At 36.8% G+C, this 26,155-nt stretch overlaps 1 protein-coding gene across 2 annotated transcripts in view; it reads left to right on the forward strand.

Moving 5' to 3' along the window:
- Positions 1 to 26,155, forward strand: part of ANGPT1 (angiopoietin 1) — a 159,333-nt gene that overhangs the window by 126,903 nt on the left and 6,275 nt on the right. For both annotated transcript variants that reach the window (XM_027692530.1, XM_027692531.1), the window contains exon 8: positions 20,706 to 20,836. In XM_027692530.1, the coding sequence (XP_027548331.1) occupies positions 20,706 to 20,836 (131 nt within the window). The remainder of the gene's footprint in view (positions 1 to 20,705; positions 20,837 to 26,155) is intronic.

Below are 26,155 nucleotides of genomic sequence, written 5' to 3' on the forward strand. Positions count from 1 at the left end.
TGGTTGTGTAGGGATGAATTCAGGAAGGCCAAGGTGCAGCTGGAGCTGAACTCGGCAAATGCAAATAATAATAAGGACTTCTAAAGGTATGTCAGCCAGAAAGAGAAGGTCAAAGAAAGTGTACCCTCCTTGATGAGCAAGACTGACAAAGTGCTAACAACAGACAAGGAGAACACTAAGACACTCAGCAAATTTTTTTCCTCAGTCTTAACTGACAATGTCTGTTCCCACAACTTTCCAGTGAATGGCCCACAAGATGGGGACTGGAGAAGTAAAGTCCTTCCCACTGTAAGAGAAGATCAGATTTGTGACCATCTGAAGAGCCTGAACATACATAAGTCTATGAGATCTGATGACATGTATCCCAGAGTCATGAGGGAATTGGCTGAAGTAGTTGCCAAGCCACTCTGTGATATTGAAAAGTCATGGCAGTCAGGTGAAGTTCTTGGTGACTGGACAAAGGGAAATATTTTATCCATTTTAAAAAGGGTAGAAAGAAGAACCCTGGGAACCACTGTCCTGCAAGCCTCACCTCTGTTCCTGGGAAGATCATGGAACAGATCCTTGTAGAAGCTATGCTAAGGAACATGGAAAACAAGGAGATGAATCAAGACAGCCAGCACGGCACCAAAGGCAAATCTTGCCTGACCAACCCAGTGACCTTCTATGATGGAATGACTCCATCAGTGGACAAGGGAAGGGCTACAGATGTCGTCCATTTAGATTTCTGTAAGGTCTTTGACATGGGCCCCCCCAACACCATTCTCTCTAAATTTGAGAGAGATGTATTTGATGGGTAGACTGTTCCATGGATGAGGAACTGGCTGGATTGTCACATCCAATAGGAAATGGTCCCTCAAGGGTGCATAATGGACCAGAACTGTTTAATATCTTGACTAATTACATACACAGTGGGATAAAGTGCACCCTTAGCAAGTTTGCAGACAACAACAAGCTGAGTGGTGAAAATGACACACCTGAAGGATGGAATACTATCCAGAGGGACCTGAACAAGCTCGAGGAGTGGGCCCATGGGAATCGCATGAGGTTCAATATGACCAAGTGAAAGGTGCTGCACCTGGGTTGGGACAACCCCTGATATCCATACAGGTTGGGGGATGAACAGGTCAAGAGCCCTGGTGAGAAGGACCTGGGGGTTCTGGTGGATGAATGGCTGGACATGGCAGTGTGAGCTTGCAGCCCAGAAAGTCAACTGTGTTCTAGGCTGCATCAAAAGCAGTGTGGGCAGCCAGTTGAGGAAGGTAATTCTGCCCCTCTACTCTTGTGAGACTCCCCCTGGAGTACTGCATCCAGCATCATTCCTCAGCACAGGAAAGACATAGACCTGTTGCAGTAAGTCCAGAAGAAGGCCATCAAGAAGATCACAGGGCTGAAACCCCTCTCCTATGAAGCAGACTGAAGGAGTTGGGATTGTTCAGCCTGGAGAAGAGAAGGCTCCAGGGAAACCTTAGAGAAGCTTTTCAGTACTTCAGAAAAACAGGGACAGAATTTTTAATAGGGCATGTTGTCATAGGACAAGAGACATTGGTTTTAAACTCAAAGAGGGTAGATTTAGGCTAGATATAAGGACAATTTTTTTTACAATGAGGGTGGTGAAATACCAGAGGAAAATGGTGGTAGATGCCACATCCCTGTGATGCCTGTTGAGCTGGTGCTACGAAAAAAATCTAGGAGCCGTAAGCTGGGGTGAGATAAGAAAGGGTTTAATTATGCCAAGGCAAATAGATGTTACACGGCGTGCGCCCCGGGCTGTGCCCGGGATGTTACATTCATAACAATATCTGGCCAATCCTAAGTGTGTCCACCCTATAACTTTTGGCCTGGTCCACCCCCTGGCCCGCCTCCTGGAATTGGGTCGGGGGGCTTTTTGGGACCCCCTCTTCATCATCCTTCATCATCTTCGGGGTACAGAGAGCAGAATCACCCAGTTCTTTGACTCTGTCCTGCGGTTTAGGCCAAGATACAAGCGTTCCCCAAACAAGACAGGCTTGCCTTGACTAAGAGACTAAACATCTTCTACTAGATATGGGAATAGGGTTGATATGGGGGGTATGGAATGGGGTGAAAGGATTAAGGAATGTATAAACTAAGGGATACTACGGGGAGGAGGGAGAAAGGGGTTTATTTCTAAAATCTACTTCTATTACCTATAAAACTTATAAGGTTTACAAAATTAGAAAAATAAAAAGACATTAGGGGTTTAAGGCATCACCTGGAAACATTCAGGGTCAGGCGGAAAAGCACTCTGAGCAACCTGATCTAGTTGAAGATGTCACTGCTTACTACAAGGGCTTGGACTAGATGACCTTTAAAGATCCCTTCTAACAAAAACTTCTATGGTGCTATGATTGTCATCATGGCTAGGCTTCGCGAACGAAGATTTGGGAAGGACTCTACCCACGTTTCTTGCAAGCGCGTTGGTGGCTAAAAAGGCCAATACGAGATAGACACGTCCGGTTGCAAAAGACACAGCAGAAAGACGTACGATTTTATTATATTATGATACTGAATATTGTAAAGGATTCATATATGCAAGGTCAGACCAGAAAAAAAATGCAATTTATCAGAAAATACCTGTTTAAAAATGTTTTATTTTAGTCACAAATAATGCTTTATTTTAGTCACAAATAATGCTGAACTCCTTGACTTATCAGTATCTAAGATACGGAGAGAAATCGACAGAGGTGTTCCATAAACACTGGGAAATTCTTTACTTCAGATTTCAGGAAAGTACTTATATACAATTTTACAAGACGTATACTGTTGTTTGTATACCAGCCTTGTTTTCCAAGAGGAAAGCAAAGCCTCTAGTGTAGGTCACACTCAGAATTTATCTGATGTAACAATGGCCTAACCATTTTTGTGTATCTACTTATTCATCAGTAAAAGGTAGATATCTGTTATCTATTTTCATTATCCGATCTTTCAAGCTATCTCCAAATTGGTGATATCTTCAGTCTTGATTTTCTCTATCATTTTCCCTCAACGAGTTAATTTTCAATTATCTTCTCCAAATTGATACTTTTCCTTCATCAAAACTGGATAATTCTGCTCCATATATTCAGTTTCATGTGCTGGCAAAAACCTCCTTCCAGCAGTTTTTTTAGGCTCTTGCTAAGAAAGTTTCAATAATTAAATTTGATTATGCTTTTATTTTTCTAGAAACTTTCCTTTGGCATTTTAGGGCTTTTCAACGACATATCTGGAGAAAAGCTTGTTTTCCAATATGTTCCACAACAGTTATCACTACGGAACACAGTGAGCATGTCATTATCTCCTCCTCCAGACTCCTAGATTCATTTTTTAAGAAAAGCAAAATATATGAGCAAGAACAAAAGTATCTTAATTTCCCATAAAACTTATCTACAATAAAATAAACATCAATTCAAACTACTGATTACTTGAGGCAATGAAAAAGATATTTCGTAACAATTTTCTAGTCATAAGCATCAACACGGATTTAATGAATTGAAGTGATTAATCACAAGGCAGACTTGTTTTCCTACAGGTAGGTAAGAAAAAGATTTTTGGTGCTAACATTAAAGCTGTTGAACCCTAGGAACAGACTGCAGGACCCTATCTGAGACACTCGATTCTCTGTGCATGCCTGGAGATAGATAAGTGCCTTAGACAGAAGCCAAATCAGGCAACACGCAAAACAGAGAGCTGCCCAGAGTTAACCATTAGGAAATTCTGAAAATAGCAAGGCATCCATTTATATCCACTGACAATTCACAGCTCACAGCCTGAAGGTAGGAGACAATGTCTTGTCTTACTTGGAAAAGAAATGACAGACTCTTGGTTAATGCATTCATTTGCCAGAGGGTATCCAGACTACAGTTGTTGCTTACCAGGAGAAAGCAGCAATCCATGCTGCAGAGAAACAGGCTGGTCAATGAAGCTCTGACACTGTTACTGTGACAGGAAGAATTCACTGTTCAGTGAATGAGTAGGTACCAGGTCACTTGTCAATGGCGTGGGAGAGGGATTTCTAAGGTTATGCTCTCTACTCCATGTCTCATTTTGAATTAAATAGGTTTTTATTAAATGATATGTTATGAAACCGTGAGTTCTTTTCTGCTACAGGCTTATGTTTGTACTCCCTTTGAGGATCAGTGAATTCTGAACAATTTTGTTGCAGCAGGACACATGTTGCTGGTTATGGCATTGTTGTGAAGGAAGTTTTGTGGTTTTAAACCTTTCTGTTGCTGAGTCAGTAAAACCCACAGCTCCTGCATGGTAGGTAGTCACTCAGATTGATAAACTGTTACATGAAAAGTGAAGAGTATCAGCTGCTAGTAGCTCACCCACTTATTACCTAGTGAGGATTTCTACAGAAAAAAAAATTAGTAGATTTATGTGGGAATAATATAATTCCAAACAAGAACAGGGTAGGGAAATCCTTGCTGAGGGCTACTGCACAGGCACATAAGTCTGAGAGAACTCTTTAATGTATGTAAGTATTGGCAGAAAAATTGTCAATAGAAATGTGGTAGTGATCTTACTTGTTACATGTTATAGCTTAGTGGAAATTTCACCAACTGTACCCCAGCTAACAGGGGGAGACAGAGCTTGATGTGGTACCTAAGAGAAAGCTGCACAGACTTTAATAAGGTATTGGCCAATTTTTCATTCTCCAATTTAAAATGACTACTCTCATCTTGTTTTTATTATATTTAATCTATATTATTGGTCTTCCTGAAGAGTGTTGCTCTCTTTTAAGCCTCTGTTGCTTTATGCTCTATATTTGCATTAAGAATGCAAATATATGAATGCCAAAGAAGTATTTTTAAGAAATTTATATGATCCTGTTGTGAAGGGACTTCACTGTTCCAAGGTAAGAGCTCCCACTTTCACCAGCTCTCCTTACCAAGAAGAGCTCTGTTTCTTTAACTTCTGTCAAAGCATTTACAAAGAGCTTAAACCTATTGATGTTTGTATTAGTGTAGAATTTAGCATAGAATTCAGTAATATTGTTTCTTCCTCTCCACTGGGCTTTGACATGAAAGAGTTCCTGAATAAAAAGATCTTGCGAGGCTAAGACGCTTCTGGATATTTTCCCTGCACGAGGAACTTTTTGTTGTCAAAACTATTATGTGTAGAATATTCAGACATATCCAAGAACATATGGCATTAAATTCAGACTATTTATCACAGGGACATAAGTGATATGATATTTGCCTCAACTTCTATTAAAAAATAACATAATAACTAAGTTTTAATGTTTAATGTTACAATAATTTTCTTGTAACTTTTTCACTCTTTAAATTCACTTAATTCTTCTATAACATAAGTGTTAAAACTCTCTGAAACTTGTAATAATTATCAGAATGTAGGTTAGCATAGTGAAAATTTGTTGACAAAGTGTAAGGGATATGTGTAAGGACATCAGATAGATACAGCATCACAGTGGGAACAATTAGAGTTTCATTAATGTTTGCTAATCAATGATATGCTTACAATTTAGGATTGCAGTATAATGCATCTATAAGTTTAAGGGTGCAAACTGAAAGGTTAAGGCAAAAGTAAAATGAAGAATGAGATAAAAAATTTCAGTAAAATTCTCGATTACAAAATATTTCTGCATTGGAATAGTTTCTTTGATGCAGATTCCCTGATTGTATCATTCTCCTTGCTATTATCTGGGAAACTTGGAAAGCAGAGTACATTTTCAGGATCCAAATTCAGGTCTAGCTCAAAATACTCCACTTGGACATTATTCTTCTCATAACCTTGATCAAACCTGAAGAAACTGACACTTTCAAATGTCAGTCCAGAAAAGGTTGAAATTTGAATACGAAGAATGAGATGTGTTACGGTAGATGAGTGGAGGGGGAGAATCCTTCAGGCCTGGCTTCAGTCCATACCTGGAAGGAGTATGCCCTTCCACCCTGCCCCCCACCACGTGGCCTGAGACCCCACAATGGAGCATTCACCAGACCACCAGGGGAGAGACGGACGAAAGAGGAAGTTTATTGTGGGATGGGGGCTTATATAGCTCTTGGGAGGGTCAAAGGGGACCAATCACAGGTGAGGGGGTCTTAAAATCAGGTAAGGAGTTTACAGCCAAATAAGGAAGGGGTTGACAAAGGACCAATGAGAGCACCTTGGGACATCTTCCCAGGACACTCCTGCCTGAGAGATAAGGGGTCACACAGAAGGTATCGGGGAAGAGCAGTGACTCTGCAAAGAGCCATCTTAACACGAGTTTAAACAACATTAAAAACTTCTGATTCACCAGTCCATCTTTGGCAGGACTTTTTCCATACATCCATTGCTACAATGTGTCTCTGATTTCACCCAGAAAAATTATATTCTTCCTGTGAATGACCAAGATCTTCATCAGAGTGAACTTGACCACTAAGTGTTTACAAGATTACGATGAATTTATTTAGAATTAGTGACAATATTTCCAGAATAAAAAAAAAAAAAAATTAAAAAATAATAATAATAATTTTTAAAAAAGTGCTGTTTGGAAAGTTTCCGGAAATGTCCACAATTTTCACCATTAGCCAAAAATCGAAACTTAAATATTCCACAATGCAGAAGTATGGGACTGGTAGGCCCCCTTCACAGTTTTTAACACAGAGATGTGTGCTGTCTGTGCCCCTTTAGCTATTGACTCTCTGCCCACCCTCTGAGCTAAACAGAAGCTGGGTAGACCTGTCAATGTGGCATCGAGCCCAAGCATCCTGTCCTTGAGTAGGTTCAGTGTCACGCTTATTGCGACAGTACAGCTTCCAGCCAGGATGGAGTGTGGGCAGAATGAGCTCATGTCTGCTCAGAGAACTGACAGAGCAAGCTTTCATCTGCCTGAAAAACACATCCAGAAATTCTTAGAGTGACCTTTATTTAATCTAGTATGTACATGGTTAAAAGTCTCTGAAGTCTGTTACCAACATCCCAGACAACCAACTCCAGGGTTTTTTTCACCTCCTTTTATCATTAACAGCTCTGTTGGCAAGGTTTCTAGAGCCTGATCCTGAGAACACTTTTTGCACTGATTCACTATATTTTCAGGATAATACCAGCAAAGTAATGTGGTATTTTCTGTAATTTTGCTTCTTTCATGACTCAAAAAGTAAAGTGTACCTGTGGGGCCTGGAGAGAATTTGGCAAAGGGATCATCCCAGATGTTTCCATAGTCATTCATTGCATCAATCTTTTAAGAATTTCTTGTTGTTTTGGTTTTGTGTTTTATTTGTTTTTTTCCCTATCAAATAGAAACATACTTGATTTTGCTCTCTCTCTCTCTCTTTAATGTCAATGAAGAGTGATATTATTCATTATTTGGCTCACAGCAGCAATGCAGTAGATGAGTTAGATCGTAAAGTAGAAATACACCATGTCTAAGAAGCTATTAATTTACATAAACCTACAAACACTTGACAACTTTGAATACGAGAGCACAGAATTATTGCAATATCCACTGCAGTGTAGTGTTTATTGTTTGGTTGGTCTGCAAGTTCTGTAAGGAGGTACTCAATAACAGTGGAAACCTAATTAGAAAAAGAAAAACAAGTACCTGGTACCATACAGAGTTTGGTCTCTAGTTTTCTGTTCTATCAGATCTCAGAGGCTGAAGTGTTTTCAATTTTGAATCAGTGCTGGAACTTCTCACCACACTTGACCTAAGTGCATGTGCACTGTTTGTGTTTTGTTTCCTTTTATTCAGCATTATAATTCAGTTGCACTGAAGTAAAACCTCTTTGCACCAATCTCAATGCCATTTGAACCAAAGAAGCCATTATTGTGAATCACAGGTCTTGTGAGGTCATGACCTGGGTTCTTAGGGGGAAAAAAAGCATGTAAAACATGCTGATCCCTGTTAGCCTGGTCAGTGTGGCACCAGCAAAGAACTTGGATCATAAATGGGTGACAGCCAGTGAACCTTTCACTCATATATGACTGTTTATCGGCCACGAATGACGCCAAGGGAGTTGAAATATGTTTTAATAGTCTGTTTATATTTTTGTACGAAGGTCTTAGTGCCACATAACTCATTCTGGCATTTTTTAAACTTAATTTTGCATTAAGAAAACCAAGCAAACACTGAAGCCAATATTTATTTTTCAAATAGCTATAAACATTTCACAGAAACTCTCTGTGCATCAGGCACTTATAAAATTTGTTACCTTTTCCTAGATACTTACCCTTATAATGAAAGCTTAACCTTTGTGTGATAATAGAGATAAAGGGCAGAGGATGAATGTAGCAAGCATGTTGTACAATACAGCCACTAATGACTAAAGGGATCAAGCCAGACCTGTTGCATATTATTCAGGCTGAAGGTGGGACATGCTTGCATATATAAGTACTTTTGTTCTACATCCTGTTTTCAATATCATAAACCTTTGATCAAAAAAATTAATATTGCTGGTGCTAATGATACTATATGAGTAAGAGAAGCCTTGGCTTTCTCTTCCCCACCTATTTCTTCTTCTCTTTCCCCTCCGCTATTTTTTAAATTTTTTTAAACATACTTAGGCCCCGTTTTAGCAATGTACTTAGGCAATTTTTTTAATTTAAGCACATAAGAAGTATTTTGTTGAGGCAGTACCACTAGAGCTCTCACCAAAGGTCAAATCACTCTTATTTCATTATGACTACACACCCTCTAAGATGACATCAAACTGTAAAAATAAATTTTAAATATTAGGTTCAGAAAGAGGTCATAACAATTACATTGTCATTAATACTACCTTATATTGTTTCTAATTTGGAATTTATTGCATTTCCTGTCATCTCCACAAAGTGATTCATCAAGATCCCTTGCTGTTTACTGATGTCATGAGTCTGAGTACACAGCCACCAGAAAAAGCCCTTTAATCTAATAAGTAGAAATTCATAATGTGAGTTGGCTTACTCATCGGGATTGAACGGGTTCCAACATAGGTAAGTGAATGAAAATCCTGATTAATGTTTTGCTTTGAAAATAATATCCCCCAAAACATCCCTGTATTTTCCTCTGGGAGTCATGCAGCAGGAAGCACACATCTCTTGACATGAATCCTGACATAAATCTTGAAAATCTCATGCAGAACCCAAAATATTTATTTTAATGTGTTATTCATTAAGCTATTTCTTTAAATCGTAGTCTGTTGGCAGCTGCAAACTCATTCCATTCCATCCACATTATAGCAATGCTGTAGTATGATTTGATAGGGTCATTAGGTCATTAACATTGGAAAAAATTCAAAAACAGAATCTACAAATGCCCAAAGGAGCACAATTGTAAAAGAAGATTGCACTGCTAGCAAAGAATAAAGCATAAATAATCAAGTCAAATTGATGAAATATTAATTGCAGACTATTTCCACTTTTATCAATAATGATTCATTTCCTTACATTCAAACTCTTTGCAAGGAGAAAAAAAAAAACAAACCAACAAAACCCCCATAGGTTGTTACAGCATGTCCAATGAATGGCAATGAAGCTGCTGAAGGGTCTCGAGCACAAGTTTCATGGGGAGTGGCTGAGGCACCTGAAGTTGTTTAGCCTGGAGAAAAGGAGGCTCAAGGGAGACCTTGTCACTCTCTACAACTACCTGAAAGGAGGATGTAGCCAGGTAGGGACTGGTCTCTTCTCCCAGATAGCAAGTGACAAGATGAAATGGCCACAAGCTGCACCAGGGGAGTTTTAGATTGGATATTATGAATAATTTCTTCACGGAAAGGGTTGTCAAGCCTTGGAACTGGCTGCCCAGGGAATTGGTTGAGTCACCATCCCTGGAGGTATTTAAAAAATGTGTAGACGTGGTGCTTAGGAACATGGTTTAGAGGTAGACCTGGCAATGCTGGGTTAATTGTTGAACTCAATGATCTTAAAAGTCTTTTCCAAGCTAAACTTTTCTATAATTCTATGATATTTGAAAGATACCTTACACAGTTTCAATTAACTATTATGCCAGTGGAAGCATGATGAAAAATGTTATTCAATCTAGATATTTTGTCCAATTTAGTATTTAGATAATTCCTTAATGGTGATTACATGTTACACCACATTCAGCATTCAATTTGATAAAAAAAAAGTTCAGTGCTCCTGTTTCAAACCAGGGATTCTTTCAGGTAGTGTGCTTCTCATTGCTGTTTTAGACAACAGCCTTAGATTCTACACACAACTTCAAGCAATATAAGCCTGTGTGAAACAGTCATGATTCTTGTACAGAATGAGAGCTTCTTACTTTCACTGTGTAGAAGTGTAAGTATTTCCATAAAGTGAATCACAAGATCTGACTTCTTACAGGAGATAATTCAATGTCAGTTACATTTTGGTTATTTCAAAGACTTTGTCTCATTTTGGTTTACTCAAAATCTTTGAGATCTAAAGAAATCATCTCAGTGCCGGTCCCTAGTTTTGCTCTTACTTTTCCTATCCTCACTTATTGATTCTTACCACTTGCTGTCATAGAAAATATTTTGTGGCACTATATACAAGTCTTGATCTGTTTCTCCTGTCAGGCAGGAGTGCTTAAGGCTTAGTTATCTCACTGCCTGATCTGTGACCCGAGAGGTTATCACGACCATGAAACTTTAGGGAAATAGTCTAATATTAAGGAGGGGACAATATCAATTAAACTATCACATCAATTTCTTCCCTGGAATGTACTTTGAGTCCTTGGGATAGTGACTTGTTTCAGGTAGACTTCAGTTCTCTGCAGAACTGTATAAACATTTGACTGAACCTCCACAATTAAGAAAACAGCGAGTCCAGTATCCAGATGAAACGAAAAACTATGTCAACTTTGAAAGTTATTTGTATTGCTTATTACTTTAAAAAATAAAATATGATAAAATAAGATAAACCTAAAACCTATGGAACCTCAAGAACTAGATATGTACATATATACACATTCTTTTGTATCTCTGTAAATGGAAAAGAAATAACACCTTTAAATATCATCACAGATTTATTCTTCTAATTGAAAACATGAAACATATTGAAGTTTTAATTAATGTAATTCAACAATAAATATAGACTTGTTATACTTAACCTTCTTAGAGCACAACTATAACTAATTTCAGTAATAATTCCAGTACATTCTTTACAAAGAAATAAAAAAGCAACCAAACACCTCACAAGAAACCCAAATCAAAACCCCGACATTCCTCCCCCCAAAACACATTGACTATATACACTTTAGACACATTAATTTCCAAACACCAACTTATATCAGTAAGATTTATATAAAGTTTTAACTAAAGTCTATCTATGATATTTGTAACTTTTACTTATGATAAATTACTTTAAATTAAGCAAACCATGTGATAAATATTTCACTGTGGCTTGTAAATGGTATTTTTCAATGACACTGAGTGGCAACAAGAATCCAGTATCTCTACAGTAGCCATCGGGATAAAAGTCAGCACAAACAGCATGCTGATACATGAAGTTTTCCATTTCCACTTTATCTAAAACAGTTAATTAGGATAATGTATAACCTATGTGGATGACAGTGGGTAATTAATGTCATCCTCAGTACAACTAAAGCATGGATTTATGAAATCCACTATTACAATACATCTGCATGGATTTCAACAAACTATATTTATGAGACTTCTGGAACTTCCAAGTATATTTTCAAGAAGTATTAAGTTAAATTTTACTGGAGTTGTGTGGGTCTCTTTTACTGGATTTTCAAAGAAGATTAATCAATTTAAAGATAAATCAAATTTCCAACCAATGTTCACTGAACTTTATTTAAGGATCTGTATTACAGACATTGAAGCTAGTGAAAAAGATATACAAGCATCACAAGATTCAGCAATTCTGTAAAGATAAGCAGCAGAAGGTCTGATTACTTGTATAAGCCTTAAAAACTTTTAAAATATGAGTTTCTCTGCAGAGTCCTTGTAGTTCTGTGCTGAAAAATCCCTTAAGAATCAATTTTGGCATTTCTGCTGTTGGCTTCAGCCAAATCCTTGGAGTGTATTTGAGTAGAGAAAAAATACTTTTTCATTTTAGGTTACATTTTAAGTTAACCACATTTCTCTAACCTTGTCTTTGTTTGTGTGCTGGCAGAAGTTCAGATAAGCTCTAATTTTGTATTTTATTTTTTAAGAAGCTCATCCATCTTCAATGATATCAAAACAATTTGCATTATCACTTAGGATATGTTCAGTGTTTATATGTCTGTCTAAAACATTGATCATCTCTAGTTATTTCAAGCTTGAAATTAATTCAGCCCCTATACTTTCTAAATTAACATATTATGCTTTATAGAGCAATGAATCAGGACAAAAGTGGTAGTTTCTGTAGCAACAGGAAATCTCAGCATTTTTACAGCTAGTGGGAGAGTGACTTCTTTTTTTGTAGTAAGATTTTAAATTTCATTTAATAAAAAAAAAGTAATTAATAACTGAAAGGTTTCATTTCAGATTTCCATGACAAAAAACATTGGTGGGTGATTTTGTTTTAATAAGTATTGTGTTGAAAAATAGTTTAAACAGAAAATGGTAGTAGCAGATTAATGTATCTGTTCTGTGCTGTGTTTGGTGACAGATTAGAGTAGAGGGAATTATTTCTGTTCAACACATCATTGTGATAGTAGTCTTAAATATGTTTCTGTCCCTGTTAGCAGTAAAATCCAGTTTTACCGTATGTTTCCTCTCCATCACCACGGTGTTACTGACATCAGCTGCAAACCTAGCAGCTCACACTGCCACAGTAACTGTTTCTGTGGCTTCTGTAGCATGTATTTCAAGTAGTAGAAGCATATGTTTGCTTGTACACTGTCCAGAATAAACATATTTTTAAATATTTTTTGTAAACTGTGACAAAGCACCATTTGTCTGCATACAGCCTGATGACAGGCCATTTGCCTTATGGCAGGAAAAATTCCTCTGACAGTAAATCCTGATGTCTTTTAATTATTCTTACCCAGTCTTTACCTCTTCCCAATGAGTACAGTGCTTTAGTCAATTATTAATCTAATTTAATATAGAAAAAGCAAATTTGTTGTCCTATTTGTATAAACTCACATTCAGTACAACATCGAGGTTCACTAGACTATTGTATAGCTTGCTGTAATGTGTAGATTGTTTTTTATGCATGGCTGGTTTTTTTGCTGGTTCTCTGTCCAAAAATAAACATATTTTTCTCCTTTAACCTGTCAGGTGTACAGTTCAAACACAAGCTAAAATTAACATAAGCTCTTAGAGAAAAAACATGTTTTTCTGTTAACAGTGTGCAGTCCCAAGGAAGGATCTCTCTACTATATAGCATTTGTTGTCCCATAGACAGGCTGCACAGAAACCATTCTAAAGGAAAACTGATCATATCTATTTATTGCTGAATTTTATATTAACATTTAAAATTGGAAGATATGTGTACTTACTCTGGATATATTGAATTAATGTTTTCTTGGCTGGCACATTTCACTTGTCTCAACGGGAGAATGGGCAAGGACCAGCAGTATTGTCAGGCAATAATTACAGCAGTGAGTCATTGCTACAGAGCAGCAGAGGAGAAATACAGAGGTCATTTTGTCTTACATTTTTGTAAAGGAAATGTGGGAGGATATTATTTTCATGTGCGGGCAGCAAGAATACTAAGAACCAAATTAAAAATCTGTTCAAGTTGTCAGAGCTACTTACTGCATTATTCAGGTTTTCAACAGTTTGCAGAACTACTGTTTGCAGTTAAAACTCTATTAGGAATACAATCAAGTTAAACAAAGAGTCCATGAATTTACCATGTGCAGAGTTGCTCAAGTCTAGGCTAAAGATAGGAGTGGGAAAAGTTTAATATTGTTATGGTTTTATGGTTGATATTGATGGTTTTCTCCAGTCAGAAAACAACTGTAACATTCTCTTTCTTCTTCTCTTTGGTACTGTTACATCAGTCATTCATTCAAAGACAGGCAGTGATAAAGGTGGAAAATGTTTCTTGCAACTCAGTTAAGTTAGAAACTGTTCAAAATTTTGTAAGTAGTGGTGACTAAGTTTTTGTCATCTTCCACCATATTTAGTTTCTTCAGTTTCTCCAAAGTATTTTCCTTTCTTTTAGAGTGGCTTTTAATTTGCCTCTAAGGATTATTTACCTTATCTGGTGTTACATTCTTGTTTGTTAGTTAATCTTGATTTATGATAAAAAAATTGGGGTTTGATTCAATTTTGTTTGTTTTCATAAGGAGAGTATGCACTGCCCTAATGAAATCTAAATATTTCACCCTCCTATCTAAAAAAATAAAAAAAGTTATGTTTAAGAAGAAGTTTTATTTCCTAACAAAGAAAAAAAGATCCAAATGGGTGCCTAGGCAATCTAACTGTAATCTGGATGAAAGCAACAACTATGATGCCTTCCACTCTACAACTGAGCACAGTTCAAACCGACAAGAATCTCCCAGTTCACCACAGACGGCTCATGCTCTATCTCCCACAAGGAGATGGTCTTTCCACTGGTTTTAAAAATTAGCAAACACAGGGGATGTTTCCCTTTGTCCTTTAGTGGGAGTATTAAATGATGAAAAAATTGAACACCAGGGTTAGGATTCCCAGTGAGTTATCACAATGTATTTAGTTCCATGTTTAACAGGATTTTGGCACACGTTTTAGTTTCAACCTCAGCAACAGCAGTATTTCTCTAGAGTGATTATTTAGACATTTTTCTCCTGTTCACAACACATTATCTATCATGAAGTATTTGGAAGATATCTTTGTTACAGAGGTGCTTTTGTTATTCATGGACAACTGTTACTATTGGGAGATTTCATGTGATTTTGCAATATGTTCAGGAAAAGGCTAATTGGGAAACTTTATAAGGAGTTAATGATATTTAATGTAAACATTATGTTTTATTAATTGATAAAAAAGGATTTTTAATTCCTAAATAATTAATCAAAGCCTTTTTGAGGAAAAAAACCCAAAACCTGAACTTAAAATGAGGCTGCTATCTGTTTTTGAGGGTGTTTTAGGTTCTTTTGGTTTTTTTTGTTTCTTACTTAGTGTTATTACAATTAATGTCTAGAATTAAGAGTATCCTAAGGATAATCTCATACTGGGTCCTCCTAAATGATTGCAGTCCAGTGGGCTTTAGTTACAGAGGGACTTAATCTCCTACATTTAAATTTCATTATAAATGGAATTATTTGACTAACTCAATAATTCATAAAACTCTACCAAATTCAGCATCTTTAGGAGTGGGTTTCGTTTCAGAAATTGAAGCTATCTAAAATTTAGATGCAAGTGGGAACCAGATGGAAGATACAAGTTAAATCCTTCCTCAACCTCAAAAATTTCCGAACTAGAGGACAAAACAATGGCAGTCACATGAGTTTTAAAAACAAAGGTGCCTTTCACAGTCCTAACACAGAGGACAGTCAGTGTGGGTTTATATTTGTCCACACTTATCTGTGTACGTGTATTCCCACACACCAGGTGTAAGTGCTGACCAGTAGGTTAGAAGAAAGGCTGAGATGTAGGTGCCCTCCATTCCTACTGAAGGTAAGAAAATATGGAAACTCAGTGAGGAGAAGATTCAGAAAAGGAAATTCTGGGCATAAGATTTTAATCCACATGCATCCATTTTATTCCATGACCCTTTCCATCAAAATTAATAAGCCCTCCTTTGAGGAGGGATCAGAATTTGGGGTTCCCTCCTGCCTTATGGAATGAGAAGGTGGGAGAGAGGATATTTTAACCTGCAGAGACAGACAAGAGGGAGATGGGAATTTGGAGACATCCTTCTACAGTATTTCCCAAACACAAGCTTTGATGTGTCCCTCTCCATTCATCAAGCTGAATCTTTTAAAGTCTACTTCAATATTTCTGTTTCTCTCTATTTAATGCTTAAGAACATTAGGTCATTACTCATGTTTATGAATTCCAGTCATGAAGATAAGTGCTCAGATTTTTAGTACTATGGCAATGGTGAAATTGGATCTCAACTCATAAGATATTAAAGACCGTGCACACTGGGATAATTGAGGTGGTTCTCTACATCCCTTAATGATAGTTATTAATATTTGCAGTAAGCTAGTGTATTTTTTGTTTGTTTACAGACAAAATAAGTAAGAGTAACCAAAAAAGCTGCATAGGACTTCTTAGCTGTTTCATTAAGGGTCTGCTTTAAATAAAGGACTGAGTGATCTCTGCTGACTAACAGAAAAAAAAAATAGAGAAAAAATAGTTAACATTAAATTGTGTAAGTCTTACAAACATCTTACTGGTTCTAGTAAAAAAATAAATAAATAGAAATTCTAAGGAGAGATGTTCTAATTGTAAGCATTGCAGCAAAAACTATCTCCTACACTTTTAGTGAGGTTTAGCACACAATTTTTTCATGTGGATTTACGATTGCATTTACTTCTTATTCTGTATGTTGCATTTTCATAGCTCCATGTTGCAGAACTATACTTTTTTTGGTAATTTATTTAGAATTATCCCAAGTTTAGTTGTTAAACTCTGTAAACATGGTGTGAAAGCAGCTAAGCTGTATATATTTGAAAGAATTCCAGGTCATCTAATCACTTCAAAAGGAAAAATTTCTGCTTTAAGTTTGCAATGGCTTTTCAGGATGCCTTGCAGTTGTTTATGTGATATTTTTAGATCTATTATTTCCACACACTATACCTTACTTTTATTTCAAGGGACTGCAGATAGTCAAGTTGTGTCATGGAGTTGGAATGGTGAAAAGCAAAACATTCTTAAGAGAGTTTTTCCTCACCATTTGTGAAATCCCAAGCTGCCACTGCTATAATATCACAAGAATAAAATGCAGAGGGTATTTCTAACACCCATAATAGATAAGAGGTAACAGTTACAATATTTTTTAAAATGTGCTGTTTCCTCTTAAGTACATCAACTAAGAAATTTTCTAGTTTCTAAATGAATGCTGTCAGCTGCTCTGTTCCTCATAGTGATTTTAGAATTTCATATAGATATCATCAGAAGTCCTCAAAACTTAATATACAAATGTACTATTTCTCTTACTCCTATTTACGCATAATTTACTTGCTATTGTTTATTTGTTGCTTTTTTAATTCCACTGTATACAGATAAAGTAGACTTGATCTTGTTTATATGAGTATGAATTTACTTTTCCTGCCTATTATGTAAATCTGAGCAGCCTTTCCCCTTCTTTCTTTGATCTTTAGAATTTCCTGGCTGTGAGCAAGTGGAAGGGCTGGAGATGTAGACCTGAAAATGATTTTTGAATTTTAATTGGAATGAATCCCTTTTTATTCTAAATTTCCTTTCCTTTGTCTCCTTCAAGAAAAATCAAGATGAACTCAACCCTGAATTGCTATCTTTTCTAAGGGAAAGAATTCATGTCCTGGTAGTTATTCACAGGTTTTTTTTAAAGGTTCAATTTTACCAATCTGAATCTGAGAATACTAAAAAATTATCTGAGTCCAAGTGGTAAGATATCTACTGCTCCTGGGAGCTAATAGTCTCATCAATTACTCTAGTGCTATGCAGAATTGCTATCTCAAACCAGGCTAGTTTGGACCCATATGGCTTGAACTGAAGCTCAGAACAAGAAGAACTGATTGCTTCAGGACCAGTTTTGGGGTTTGATTGGGATCTGATTTTGGTGTAAAGTAGTACCAACTTAGCAGTGTCATTTTTTCCTGACTGTTGGCAAATGCCAATTCAGGGAGAAAAGCTCAAAGAAATAGAATTACTCTTTCACCCTGTGGTTCATCTGCATGCTGCTCAGTACAATAAGCCTACTAGAGTTCAGAGCTGAGCTAAGATAAGCTTTATCCTTTTAAAGTCACTGGATACATACTAGACAAATGGTGTTGAGGGAAAGTCAAACGTAATTGGCAAAACCTAAATCTGTGATGAGTGGAATGTTTGTAAAATATCAGGGCAAGTAAAGAGCTTGTAAGTAATCCTAATGCCCTACCACTTTGGGGAAAACATTGAATACCAAATATTGTGTATTTCTTTATTTTTTATGTTTTCTTAGATTTTACAATTTATTTTTTTAAATTGGATTAAGTGGGTTTTATAGTGTTCTTGCTAATAAAAAGGTCTGGCTACCCTTGTCTTTCTTTTTAAAGTAAACTACATTTGCTTTTTATATGGACTTTATGAGACTTCTGTGAGCGTCAGTGTTGCAGATATAATGAGCTTGTATGGCCATTTCAAATCAGATCATAGATATCATGTGACAAAGTAATTTTTCTATCAACACAACCTCAGAGAAGTTTATTTTGTTGTGCAAAAAAATAGGCACAGCTTGCAAAACAAGGTCAAAGTCCAATGGATGAAGATGGGACCAATTCCAGCCTTTCACTTGTATAAAACAAAGAAATTAACATGAGCAAAGAAGGATCTGAGATTAATTTTGTCTAAAACAAGCATCTCTTGATAGAGTAACATGGTCATTACAGGCTAATTTCCACTATGATTGGGTAATGATCTTCCTGGATTCCTGTTCCTAGGTTGTTCCTTGTTAAAATACTAAGAACTTTCACAGTCTTTTATTGAGGCTCACACTTTGCCTTATCTTTTTTGTGCTATCCAAAGGTATTTGATTATGCATGGTATTTGTATTTAATCCAAAGATTTTTATATGTTTAGGTGTGTGTAGTTATCTATATACAAAATTTTCTCTAAGGATTAAGTCCTAAGGTATGTAATCATCAGTCTCAGTCAGGTAACATTCAAAATTAAAATCAAATTAAGGTAGGCAGTGTAACTACTTTAGAATGATAGCCCTAAAATTTCTCTTAATATTTTTTTTACTTTAAAATGTTCATGCTTAGCATCTACTGTCTTCATTTTTAAAGATGGAGAAAGGACACACGGGAAGAAATTTGTAAAAAATTATGTGAAGTTTAAGTCAGTCTGCAAGTGTGAACTCTCTAAGGTGCCAAGTGCTGGTTCTGTGCCTTCATGTTTTGAGAGGACTCAATAACCTCACTGGATATACAGAAAAGGCTTTTCTGTAATGAGTTTCCACAAGTTTAATCCAATTGGTTTTGTTTGGATCTTATATCCACCCACAGATGCATGCAAGACAAAAAAACCCTCAAAACTAAACCAACAAAAGACAGCAGCCTTGCACTTGATTAAGGAAAGCCATCATATGGTGCCTTTGCTCTCATAAGCAGAATTCCAGTCCCAAAGTTCTGTGGGAAAACTGGGTTTTATTTAAATCTCAGTCTGGGGGACAGACTCTCCTTCTCATCTCAGAAAAATGTCAATGACTTAACTACAACTGCAGGCTAAAATGGGTTAGGGATATTCTCTACTCCTGCTGTTAATATTCTGACCACTTTGCAGTAAAGTACCTGTCTTCCATCTAAACAAATGGATGAATGAAACTTTGGTAAAGGCATTTACATTTTTATTCATACAAAGTATTTGGATAAAAATACAACAACAAAGAGGTAGCAACAGTCAGTGACTCATAACTGCTCTCCTTGTTCACTGTGTCTGTGGGAGAAGTTGGGAAAGCATTTTCTAGGATAACACTCCAGCTGTAAATCACAGAGAGAAGCAGACATCTCTCCTGCTCTACACGTTTAAGTCCTGTTTCTGCTCTCATTATTCCTTATAATTTTGCATGTGATGTTTAAAAAATATATTTGCCCCTTTTCAATAACCCTAGAAGAAATAGAACTGATGATTCTCAGCTTCTCTTCAGAGAAGTCCCACTGTATACAAAATCTTATTCTTGGTTACCTCTGGGGGGTACCTAGGGGCTCATTCATTCCTACCTGTAGGGGTTCAGTGAGACAGATGAGGGGTGTGCCTTCCCATCTTGTTGCTCCAGTGGCTATGGATTGCTCCTGGGATGTAAGGATTATGGCTTCATATTTCTCCATTGAGATTCTGTCTCTTCCTTCCTCTATATGAAGCTGTTATGGCAAAGGATATCTTCCTCCTCCAGTAATGTTTTATGAAAAAAACCCAAGAACATACTGATCACATATCTGATGTAGGTAGCTATTTACCGGAAATAGGTTTTTTCTGTGAGCATCCATCTCCCAGTGATGTCTTTTTCATGGAGCTGCTTAAGTAGAGGCAAGGGAAACCATAGGTTTTAACCTCCCCTCCCCTCCCTTCCATTCCTCTCTCTCTCCTCTCCCTCTCCTCTCACATTTGGCTGCTGGCATCTGAGCTTGAGCTTCTAGCACATGGTTGTGGTTTCAACTAGTTGACAAGCCTCCTTAAGAAACGGGAAATTTAACATTGCAAATTATGAAGACTTTTGTGGCTTGAACTCCAAGTTATTCTCCATTCATCACTCCAAGACAGCTTTGGCAGAACTGGATTGCTGGCTTGTGCTGTAAATGGTGGAATTAAAAATTCTGAGACTGCTAAAACCCTCTTTTGAGCACAGGGATTAATAACAGAACTGCTATTAACTGGGAGTGCTGTTTCTGTGCCACAGTAAAGAGACCAGCTTCTCAGGTACTCAATTATTCTGTCAATGTATTCCAGGTCTCTGGGCATTTCTCTTCACTCCTCTGTCTCTCAATCTCTCTCCTTTGCTGCATTTTCCAGTTCAGATTCCTTGAGCTCAATTCTGCTCTGGGACAAGGACAATGTCCTACTACAAATACATTAAAGAGTCCTGATTGCCCCCATTTTACACCTGAAACAACGAAGAGATTGAACCATAACACAAGACATTTCTGAAGGCAAACTGATGTGGAAAAATATTTGTATCTCTTATTTTTCTTTTTTACTTTGGTGACACATTGTTTTCTCTTGCTGTTTCAGACTTTATTTGAAAGGTCACAGTGGAACTGCTGGAAAACAGAGCAGCCTGATCTTACATGGTGCTGAATTCAGTACAAAAGATGCTGACAATGACAACTGCATGTGTAAATGTGCTCTCATGTTGACTGGAGGTGAGTACAACTCTGAAAATATGTGGTACATCGATAGGGATCAACTGTTTTCCTAAAGCAACCATGGATAAAGTTGTATTCATGGATGTGCAAGTTCTGAGTGAAAATTCCCTTTATTGTTATTACTTCTACTCTTTTCTATACATATATTGTGGTAGTGCCAATACCTCAAGATTCCTATCGGCAGAGAAGGGATTATTCAGAGATGCAATCAGAATATTTCTGCACTGAAGCTGTTGCAACAATGTCAAAGGGAAAGCATAAGTTCGTGTAACTGTTTAGGCAAGAAAGGAAAAATAAGAAAAAAGAAGCTAAGAGAGAAGGCATTTGCGAGAAGTGGGAGAATCAACCAGAAAAAGAAGAGAAAAAATACAGAGAATTAGATATTAGAAGGTAAAATTTAAAAACAATCGGCATCTAGGCTTGTAATATATTATCTATTTCACTTAGGGGTGGGATTCTGTTATTGAAATAATTATAATGTTTAAACTTTCTGTGTTATATGAGCATAATACATAAAGACACAGTTAATGTAGTGACTAATTCTCTCAGCTGTGAAAGACTAGACCTGCAACCATCTGTTTTAATCTGGAAGATTTAAACTGGTACCCTTAGGGAGCTGACTCAAACTGCAGAAGGAAAGAAATAGTCGAGGTGGAGAAGAGCACAGACAAGGTATACTGGGACAGTTTAAAGCGCCAACTCAATCTGACTACCAGAAAGTATACTGTATATGACTGATATTTGCTCCCTCTGGAGCAGAGGAGGAATATATGAGATTATCTCCCCATACTGACACCTAAAGCTTTAATCCAAGAGCGAGAACTTTCTCTGGAAAATTATACTTATTCCTAGTCCCTATATGGGCAAGCTCATTTCTATCTCTAGAATACCACATTGTAGCAGAAAGCTTAAATTGGGATTCTTTGGTTCATTGACTGTATGACCAAGAATGGCCCTGTCTTATCTTCACATCTGATCTTCTCTGGAGACTCTTAGTGATTTCTAACTTTCCTGGAAAAGATCCTATAGCATGTAAATGTTTCACTCTTTTGGATCTGATTGCTAAATCAGTATTATTTGTGGTTACTGGCACTCTGAATCCAGCTCAGGTCATATTCAGGCATATATGAGGCTCTAAAGCTATCATTTGCTAACAGAAGATGGTTTCCCATCACCGAGAATTTATATCAAATGCACAACCTAGCTCTTCATTCTCTTTTGCTAACTGGAAATGACCCAGTTGGGAAAATCTTTAAGGAGCCAATTTTTCAAATTTCCCTAACTTCCTCTAGTGATATCTTATGAAAAGTCATCTATCTGGGAAACTTCTTACCATATACAGGAGATCAGAAAGTACCTTTTTATTTCTATAAAAAAATAGAAGCTAATCAGATAGTTCGGGAGACAGACATTGGATAAGAGTGTCAACAGTTTATTTTAATTAAAACTGTTGGCCTTTCCCTTTAGAGTCCATGCTAAATCTGTGTGTTATTTCCAGGGCAGTCCAGAGCCTAGTGGGAAGCTCCTGAGTATGAGTTGTGTCTGTGCTGAAGTGCAGACTCATTCGTGTATCTAAGCTACCTGGAAATACCTCTTCTCCCAGACAGTTAATTCTGGGAGAAGAGTGGTTTGTTTATTTTCCTGCTCTGACTTCTATGGCAGGTCAATGCCCTGCTAAAGTCAGTCTGCTATTGAACAACCATTCCACAAGATTCACATATATTGCTGCAGCAGTCCAGTAAATCCACCAGAAAACCACATATTGGAATATATTGGTAACAAATGAATAAAGAAGAAGGGGAGAATTACCAAAGGCGGAGGAAACCACAAATATAGGAAATCACTGCAGAGTAAAAAGAGATGGAACTAACCTTTGGAGATAGATAAGTCTACTCTTGTGAACAAGACTGAATACTAGTCCCTTGGAGGCAGGCTGTACAGCACTGAGTACTTTGTAGTTTTTCAAGAAGAGAAAGACTTTAATCAAGTTAGAGTTCCCCTCAAACACTCTGCTGTGCTTTGCTCCTTGAAATGACTTTCTCATTCCTTAAGGAACATCAGAAATTGAATTAAATACCAAAACATTTTTTTAGTGAGTATATTTCAGTTTTGTACCAGACAAAGACTAATTAATAAAAGTAGCAATGATAAGAGGGTTTTTTTTCCCCAAAAAATATCAGACTCTGTTAGTTTTGGCAACATCACAAAGAGCTCTTTGATGATGAATGATATGAAATCTGCAGGCAGGTTTCTAGCTATCTTGACAGTTTGGGTGAGCCTGTTATCTCTATGAGGTGAACAGAATATATTTATGTCAGGAATAAAGGCTGAGATAAGCTGAAGCTCAAGACTGTGATACGCTTATAATCAAGGCTGAAAATAAAATGTAAGGAAAACACATATTTCTCTCTGTCATCTTGCTAGTTGTCAGTTTTATTTGGTCTATATCATAACTATTATTCTATCTCCTCCTTTATCTCCTCCTTCTTCCCCAGAATGAGGAATTAAATACTGGGAGAATAATACAGAAGCACCAACAGTGTTTTGTGTGTGTGTCTTTCTTGTCCTTTCAAGACCCTTATTATGCTACCTGAATTTCTCTTAATGTTGATTTTAGGGAATGGCTTCAAAAGTACATGCACAAGCTGGATTCTTAGTCTCTGTAAACTTTCAAGGTATTTAAATGTTTTAGCTGGTTTTTTGTCCCTTTGAAAATTTAAACTAAGCATGTTTGTTTTACTTTAAAGACAAATTACATTTATTAAAATAATTTCTTCAGTGGTTTAATATCTCAGGCCGGTAAACTGAGCACAGTGTTATATATTTATATCTGCGTATAATTTCAAGCCTTACTTGAAGAGTACCCCAGAGTACCCATGGCTTTTTGCAAGAAACAGCTTTAAAAATGCAACAGACTGTCACCAGAATGGAGCAATGAGTGGATGTCCAAAGTGCTTCATATAGATTTCCATTACAACACAACATTTGACATCTCAGGATCAGATTCATGGGCCAAGTTCCTGTCTAACTGCTCACCAGTCAGCTGAGCCCCAAACTGTTTGTGCAATTGCTTTCAATCACTGGAAAGTGGCTTACAGTAACTTGGCTCACAGCAAAAGAGTTTTAAGGTGGTTTTCCTTGTTTGGCATTGGCTGCAGTCTGAGATGTTCATACAGGTGTTTTACCTTGCTTCAGGTGAGAAGCTAAACTTCTGATCCCGAAAATAGTTTGACAAAAAGACAGGGAGACTTTCTAGATATCTTGCCAGGTTTGAAGTAGCATAGAATTACTGAAATAAACGGTTTATTTGTTGGGGTTTTTTTATTTTGCTGAAAGCAGAGGTCCATCCAACTTCAGTCTCCTGTCTCTGAAAGCAGTCAGTACAGCCCTAAGAAAAATGTAGATAAATTAAACCTCCCTTGAGTATTTTCCCAGTATCTTTTGAATCTCAGGGGCTTCCTGAGCCAGAGGCTCCCATGTATTTATTAAACCTCAGTGGATTTTCCAATGGATTTCTCATCTATTAAGTCGGACTGGTAGTCTTGACAATCCAATACTCTGAGGAGTACATAGGCCTAGAAATTACTTCCAGAGATCATTTAGTCCCTTTCTAAGACAGATTCTTCTCTATCTGTTTTTTTCCATCTTTCTGTTCACCCTCAAGATTTCTAGTTTTATTCATTCTCATAATAAAATCTGTTACTGAGCTTGTCTACACAATATAAGAAAGCTTTTTATGTTGACTAACTGACTCTATGATGATTTAAATGTTTTCCATCTTGTTCTACCCTCCATCATTAGAAAGCATAGACCATTTCTTTGCATTCCTTTGAAAGGTTTTTGTATTAATTTGAGATTGTTGGCAATCTGTCTTCTGAATTCTGAACTAAACAACCCTAAATCTTTCCTCTTACATTCACTCTTTTGGAGCTTGTCCCGTGGCTCCACAAATAGCTTGAGGTGTCATCCAAAACTTCACCCAGTCTTCTAGCTGAGAAGTTATCAATGCAAAGTCAAGCAGATCCTTAGTATTATCAACTAAATTCTTTAAAGTATAGAATGTCAGAAACATTGAAATCTTTCCTAAAATAAGTTATGTCTTTTGATCATTGAGGACTATTTAGATGTTTTTGCATTAGAAATTGTTCTTATTGGCTTTGTTGCCAAATGTACTAAATTTTATGGACAAACCCAAGGGCTACAAATAAATATTGGCTTTTCATAGGATCCATTTATCCCATAAACCCATATAAATTTACCATTCAAACACACTTGGGTCTTATTGAATGACCTGTATTGATCTTACTGCATTTGGAGATATTCAGAGTACTCACGAGGGAGAACAGAGACGTATGTGAGGAAAGGGTCTGCCATCAAATGTGCAGTGTTTGGACACCTATTCTTTTACTATATAAAAGACAATTAAGAACCTCCCATCAAACCTGAACGATCATTACCCTGTTCCCAGGATTTACAGCATATTCGTTTCACGTAATTGATGAGCATTAGGTTCCTAACAAAGAATTTTACATGCATACATGCTTAATTACAATTTACACAACAAGCCAAAACAGCAAAGCTGTTAGCTTTGGCATCCAAAAGCCTTTTTTGTGTTGCTTTTGACAAAGAAGATTCTATCATGCAAAAGTTATACTTACCACTTCAGAAAGCAAATATAAGAGAGCAATGCTTCTTTATTAGGTATTTTTTGGAAGAATTTGTGGAAATTATTTCAATATACATTCATATTCATCCAAAGATATAGTACAAGCAGATTAGTGGAGCTCAACTACCTGGCATAGGTGGCTTAAGAATTCAAAATATATTTGTTTAATGAAAAGGCCTGACGTGTAATTTAACAATACCTATTGGTAATAGCAATACTAATTAAAGACCAAACCATAAGTGTCCACAAGGAGTGAACACAGTGTAACTGCTCCAGAAAAGCAACTGTCTACTGTGAGGATTCCTGTTTATTTGTATAGCTGAATTTTCAAACAACTTATCAATGTATATCAATGTATTATCAATGTATAATTGAACTTATATTTTGTCTGGACAATATATTCTATGACCTAGGGATTCTTATTGCAAACAGAGATAGTAGTGCTGCTGTTACTACATAAATTATTAGAGGTGGGCTAATCTAAAAAAAATGAACTGACCCTCAGTTCAAATAAGCAATTAGTGACTTTGTAATCACAACTTGAAGAAACTACCTCTGTTTCTGAATAAAAACTCTCTTAACTTTCCCATGAAAGCCTTCTCTTTACTACTTCATTAGTCACTTTAAAATCTTGTTTCTATTATTATTTC

The sequence above is a fragment of the Neopelma chrysocephalum genome, unplaced genomic scaffold, assembly GCF_003984885.1.
Source record: "Neopelma chrysocephalum unplaced genomic scaffold, ASM398488v2 Primary Assembly neopelma1_86, whole genome shotgun sequence".
NCBI lineage: Eukaryota > Metazoa > Chordata > Aves > Passeriformes > Pipridae > Neopelma > Neopelma chrysocephalum.